The sequence below is a fragment of the Galeopterus variegatus genome, unplaced genomic scaffold (genome assembly GCF_000696425.1).
Source record: "Galeopterus variegatus unplaced genomic scaffold, G_variegatus-3.0.2 Scaffold6707, whole genome shotgun sequence".
Lineage (NCBI taxonomy): Eukaryota > Metazoa > Chordata > Mammalia > Dermoptera > Cynocephalidae > Galeopterus > Galeopterus variegatus.
Window position 1 is genome coordinate 16,343 of NW_007732818.1, and position 6,985 is coordinate 23,327.

General features: G+C 35.0%; 1 protein-coding gene across 2 annotated transcripts in view; it reads right to left on the minus strand.

Moving 5' to 3' along the window:
- FAM126B (family with sequence similarity 126, member B) overlaps positions 1 to 6,985 on the minus strand; it is a 51,800-nt gene that overhangs the window by 2,278 nt on the left and 42,537 nt on the right. The window contains exons 10-11 of one of the 2 annotated variants that reach the window (XM_008591151.1): positions 5,248 to 5,407; positions 4,337 to 4,495 (exon numbers count right to left, since the gene is read on the minus strand). In XM_008591151.1, coding sequence (XP_008589373.1) covers positions 4,337 to 4,495; positions 5,248 to 5,407 — 319 coding nt within the window. The remainder of the gene's footprint in view (positions 1 to 4,336; positions 4,496 to 5,247; positions 5,408 to 6,985) is intronic. The other variant, XM_008591152.1, reaches the window with a different exon arrangement.

Consider the following 6,985-nt stretch of genomic DNA (forward strand, 5'->3'; position numbering starts at 1 on the left):
CGGTGAGAGGGAACCGGTCTGTAGGTGGGATCCGAACTCTCGGCGGGAGTGCCGCCGCACTCCCAAGCGGCGCACTGTAGCAGTGCGCCACCGGGCCGGCCCTTCCTCATATCTTCTTTAACCCACCATATGATAGACTGTGCAAACTGAGATAGAAACCCTCTTGTGGGCCGACACTGAGGGTTGCGATCCGTTGCCGGACACGAAAAAAGACAAAAAGGAAAAAAACAAAACTAAAAAGCTACATTGCTTCTGGTAACTTCACAATAATATTTTGTCTTATAGACATATCTACTCATTGGTTTCCATGTTTTCTTGATCAATTATTGTGAAGAAAATATTGATTATCAGGGAGCAGGGTTAGAGAACCAGCTTGTATATTTAAGAAGGATTTTTATCTTCTATACTATGTATTTCTATAACATTTTATGTAATTATGTATTTCTATAGTAATTTAGATTCTTAGCATTGAGATGAATTATTGTCATACCCACAAAATACTATCGTAGTCCATCACAATTCATGTAGAAACCACAGTTAAAAAAAAGAATCCTTATCTTGGGGTTTTGTGGGAAGAAGAGAAGCATATATAATATTTTGAGTTTGTGGTTTCTAGAAAGCCCAATTCTCTTACTGAAAGCACGATCAACATTCTCTTAGAAAGTGATAGATTTGCTTCTTTCAAAAACTAATATCAATTTGCTACCTCATTAAATACATTTCCCAGACTGCAAGAAAGTTTAATCTGAATCTATAAAACAGACATCAATATTATACTTCAGGTAAAGTTAGGAAAAAAATCTAAAACAAATATTACTTTGAGATACAGGTTACCTAAGCAAAATACATATGAAATATTTAAACACAATCCTTTATTTAACATAGTAACTGGAAAAATAAAATATTTTCTTAGCTATATTTTTGCATATGGATTATCTCCTTTCTTCTAAAGAATAATCAAATGAGCTATCCTTAAAGCAAAAGGCATCTTGTTATATCCAGCAGTTTAATAATCTTTAATCAGCATGCAAAGCCATATGAAAATGTATTTACTAAGGATAGAAGCAGCTGACACCACTTCTCTCAACTCCTTCAAAATAATTGTATATAATATACCATAAAATTAAAACTTTAAATTATATTCATACAATATCATTTTAGTAATTTACTTACAATTAGTATAAAGAACTCCAAAATGCCCCCCAAAAGATAGTTATTGGTTCAGAATTGGCATTAGTAATATAAAACTGGAAGTGAACAGAAATGTATCATTGGGTATATCTATTCAATTAGGAAAAGAGACTGAGAGACTTGGTGCTAGCTTCTGAATCTTGTTACATGCAGATCTGATGCCCAAGCAATATGGCCATAAAAGAGATGATGATAACATAAAAGCCACCATGCAAGAGAATCTACTGATAATTTATATACTAAGAAATGCTGTTTCAATACNCATCTTGTTATATCCAGCAGTTTAATAATCTTTAATCAGCATGCAAAGCCATATGAAAATGCATTTACTAAGGATAGAAGCAGCTGACACCACTTCTCTCAACTCCTTCAAAATAATTGTATATAATATACCATAAAATTAAAACTTTAAGAAATGTATCATTGGGTATATCTATTCAATTAGGAAAAGAGACTGAGAGACTTGGTGATAGCTTCTGAATCTTGTTACATGCAGATCTGATGCCCAAGCAATATGGCCATAAAAGAGATGATGATAACATAAAAGCCACCATGCAAGAGAATCTACTGATAATTTATATACTAAGAAATGCTGTTTCAATACAATGAACACTAACTATACTTTAATCACAGGCTTTGTTCTCAGTTCAGTAATAATTTTTAATTTCAGTTTTAAAAGTCACAAATAGAATGTTACTTGACAATCAGGTGATGGGCTTATATTCCCCCTTCAATTTCAACATATAATAAACAGAATTTTAATTATAAAATTAGAAAAGATGTTTTCTTTGTTTTTTTGCTTTTTTTAGGTCAATTATATATGTTAATCCAAAAGCTCCAGCAGACTTCAGAAATACATGGATTTTAGTAATTTCCTTCCTTCTGTTTAAAAAACATCAAGGAATAAAAAGGCAATTGTGTCTCAAAACATTTTTCCTTTGTAATTTTCTCCCTAGGTGACAACAACACTATTCATGATCCAAAGAAGAGACAACCAAAAAGGATTTTTTTTGTTGTTGTTGTTCTTTTTGAGACCGGCCGCACCGCGCTCAGCCAATGAGCGCACGCACGGCTATCCCTATATAGGATCCGAACCCGCGGCGGGAGTGTTGCTGCGCTCCCAGAGCCGTACTCTCCCGAGTGCGCCACGGGCTCGGCCCAACCAAAAAGGATTTTTAATGAACTTTTCTATTCATGGCTGCTTTCCCTTATAAATTTAGCTTCTACTGATATTGATTTAAAACTATAATTAATCTAGATTAAAAAGCTAAAATAATTATTTAGAAATTTCAAACATACTCAAGAAATTTACCCTTTCCTTGTGGCAACACCTCCCCTCCCCCAAACTGAAATTTTACCAGTGTTAGGAGATATTAAAATAGGATATTTTGATATTTAATAGGATTTAATAGGATATTAAAAAGGAGCTACTATTTTGGTTCTTTTTTCAAAATGTATGATTTTTGATAAATTGGAAGAAACGCTTCAACATGAAATCCCACGCTTTCTAGAATTTCATCAACTGTTAATTAACATAGTATTACATTTAGCACAAATACTCCCAACATTCTAAGGATGGTAGTGGATACACAACAAGTGGAATGTATGATTTTTGATAAATTGGAAGAAACGCTTCAACATGAAATCCCACGCTTTCTAGAATTTCATCAACTGTTAATTAACATATTATTACATTTAGCACAAATACTCCCAACATTCTAAGGATGGTAGTGGATACACAACAAGTGGTTCATTTAGTCAGCAAGAATGTTGAGAAATAGGCTGTTGTTCAATTTAGCCCAATTCTGGGTTCCACATCTGTTCATATTCTCATTTTTATGCATTTATACAGGATAAAACTGACTCCTAGGGATAACATAAAGAGATATAGAAAAAACAAAAAGGGAGGGCTGCATCTTTCACAGCCATTTAAAGAAGGATCTCTAAAACAGCACCAACTTCTTTGGGTCCTTAGGTCATGCACATGCAACACTTAAATAAAGTAAGGTCAGTCTGGGCAAATGGGCAAGATAGCAGAGGGGAGATTTAGATTCTTACTGAGCATGCTCAAATTTCTTATGCACCAAAAAGCAAGAAACTTCCCTATGGCGAAAGTTAATTACTTTATTTATGTTTGGTCTTTAAAATAAGTACAAATATGTAAGATCTTTTAGAACTGCTTGATTTATTTCATAAATTAGTATAACGGTTCCACAGTAGCAATATATTGAGTTATGAAAAAACTATTTGGCTATAGTTCCCTCTTTCACAAAGCTAACTTCTATAACATTACATGCAAAATAGCAAGTACTTGTAACTTGCTATCAAACAGAAGTGTTCTTTTACAGATGGGGGGTAGCAGGTGTAAAAAAAATTCTCATGTTGAGATACTTACATTGTAGAAAAAAGGATCTACTTGTATATCTGACCTCTAAATAATACATTACAATTCCATTTAGGAGCTATAGAATACAATATTTATAATAAATTATAAAATGAAGTATGCACCAGGATAGCTCATTTATAGAGGAAAGATGTCAGTAGTTCACTAGTTAGACCTAGACAACTTAATCTACAGATTAAAAAAAAGCCAATTAATACCAACATACTCTGTCAAAGACACAAGAAGTTCCTGTTAATTCAACACCCTAGGATTACAGACAAATTGGCCGGCTCAACTTCAATTTCTCAAAGCTAATATACAAATGTTTTAATGTTCTCTTTACAGATTTTTAAAGAATAAATTATTATATAAATGAAATCATTCATATTGACTAATAAGGCTCATGTCCGTTGGGTGCATTTTTTCTTTCCTAATGTTAGAATAAACATGCTCAGTAATGAAAAATTTCCAAGCATTTGCAGACCTTTTGAGACAGGCCCCTGCCTTGTTAGTAGCCATGCCAAGCTGTTCTTTGATTCCACAGGGATGCAGACTTCAGGCCAGCACACATGGTAGCTAAAGACTGTACCTGACCTGGTGCTAGGCATATGGGAAGTGGGGTGCTTTGCAAAGAGGAGCTAATACACCCTGGGTAGTGGAAACACATACTAGAATGGAAAAATATTCTGCTTGGGGATAGAGAGCTAGGATCCTTCTCCAGCAACTGCCTCACTGACTTCTGCCTCCTCATCTCTGTCCTACCCTCTGTTGTGGCTGCTGCTGAGTTGGGCTCCGGCTCAGGGGTCCTGCGCACCAGCACCTCCCCCTCTTGCACACGTTTGATCCCTACGTCAGTGGAGCCGTGTTGGATCGGGGAGCCAGGAATACTCGAATCAGCCTCGTTTGAGAAGTCAAAGCCATCTGGGATTCAACATATAAAATTTTAGTGCTTTTGAGCTGCTCTATTCTTTTCTGAGCATTTTGACCCAGGCAGATAAGAGAATGTATAAATGGATATGATATAAACACGAACACTATTTATATAGTTACATGTGTGTGCACAGCATGCACACACATAAGGCAGCAGATGAACAATGTGAGGTTTGCAAATGAATAGGACAGAAAAATAGGGATCATTAAAATGGCAATTAATATCTTTTAGGCAAGACAGCTTGACTATTTAAGTATCATATGTCTATAAAATACTGCTGGATTCAGCACTTACCAAAAAAGGAAATGAACAGATAAAAAGCCAAAAACAAGAATCAATTCTTTTATGGATAGCTTGTATTATACTGTTAGTTTGGCCAGTTACACAGTTTCTCCGACAATGCTCATACATGTATCTTTTTTTCACACAGTATTGTAAAGCAATTTCTTTCCTATTGTTGTCATTTGTTCAAAAAAAGACAAAAACTAGCCTCATCTTATTTTCTGTTTTAACATTCATAGAGCATTCTAAATAACACCTTTCTACTTCATAAATAAATATACATATATTTATATTAAAATAACTTTGGGCATGTAATCACATCTCAAGTACTATTGTTAGAAACTAAAAAATTTTACTTTAATTATATAGAGTACTATAATAATATGTGCTAATATAGTCTGTAAAAACAGTGACAAATTTACTTAAATCCATAAATGGCCTATAGGGATTTTGTACTCACCTTCTCTCCTCCATCTATGACGACGGATTGAAGCTGTTGTAATTGCAGTCCGAGAAATCCTTGGAACTGTTGGAGTGACTTCCACTTTTAGTACTTTCTGGCCTTCTTGTGAAGAATCAGGAGCATCAAATGGTAATGAGTTTTTCATGGCATTAGCAACCTGAAATGATAATGTAAATCTATACACATTTACCACCAATATACAGTTTCTGCTTATTCTATATTTCATGTTTCCATAACTTTTTGAATATGTATTTAAACCTTATACTACAACACATAACACTACAAATGTGTCAGGAATGTTTGCATCTTCATTGTTTTGTATTCTTTTAAGCAGGCTTTTCAAATGAGAATTTATTTTTAAAAATGCAAGTCATATACCCCACTGATTCCTTGAAGTTGCTGACTTTCAAAGAGAAAAAGCATTCCAATTCCAAAAAAAAAATTGTTTAACATTTGAATCCTGATATAAGACAATTTATAATGTGTTTATGATTCTTTAGATGATAAACAAAATGCAAAATTTAATCTCTAATAAACGTTAGGCTTTTCTTCACTTCTCTGTTCCCATGAGGAGAAATTTTTCCTACACACTCCTGGCATTTTGTCCCACTACTTTTTACTCCCCAGGGAGGAGAGGGAGAGACCTGGTTGGCAAGTAATGGCCATTTGACCGGTCCATGCTTCATAACTGGGTAGTACAAATCTAGCAAAGAACTTGAGCTAGAGGACTATCTCTTTCCTCCCCTCTCCACTTGGACAAGCACAAGTGGAATGCAACCCAGATAGGAGGTGTTCCTAATCTGCCCACTCAAACCTTCTTGATGGCGGGCTGTTCCAAAGTCTAGATGGAGGGTTGGGGAGGTAAGTCTTTCAATTTACCCTTTTTCAGTCATAAAGTTGATGTTTGTTTCTCCATCTGCCAACGATTTTGTCTGTTTATCATGCTTTAGATTTGAATAGGGAAAGGTGGTATTATTTATCAGGTCCCTCAGAGATCACCAGCAATAAAGGAATATTCTAGGACTAGGGATTACTGATCTCTTTACTTTTATTGCCTTTATTTACTTTTATTGCCACCTCTTCTTAATTTATAAATAAGATTATTGCAAGGATAAACTATGAATTTAAAGAGTTTCATAAATACAAAGGATTATTATAATAATGTAATTTAAAAAAATCTTTTTATCCATTAGTTTAAATGTAACCATAAGGGTAAAATTAGGGATGCTGAGATGAAAAAAAATGGGAATTCAAATATCAAAAAATTGGGCCGGCCCGGTGGCGCACTGGAGAGTGCGCCGCTTGGGAGCGCGGTGGCGCTCCCGCCAAAAAATTGGGCCGGCCCGGTGGCGCACTGGAGAGTGTGCCGCTTGGGAGCGCGGTGGCGCTCCCGCCGAGGGTTTGGATCCCATGTGAAGACCGGTTCCCGCTCACTGGCTGAGCGCAGTGCGGGCGCAACACTGAGGGTTCCGATCCCGTTACCGGTCAGTAAAAAAGACAAAAAGGAAAAACAAACAAACAAACAAACAAAGAAGAAAACTGTGATGAATTGTTCTGGACGCAAAAACAAATATCAAATCTCAATAAATTTATATTCAGCTTAAATTATAAAAAAAGATATAAACAAAATGGCTTTTTAACAAAAACAAATATCAAAAAATTATTGTAAATCCTATCTCAATAAATTTATATTCAGCTTAAATTATAAAAAAAGATATAAACAAAATGGCTTTTT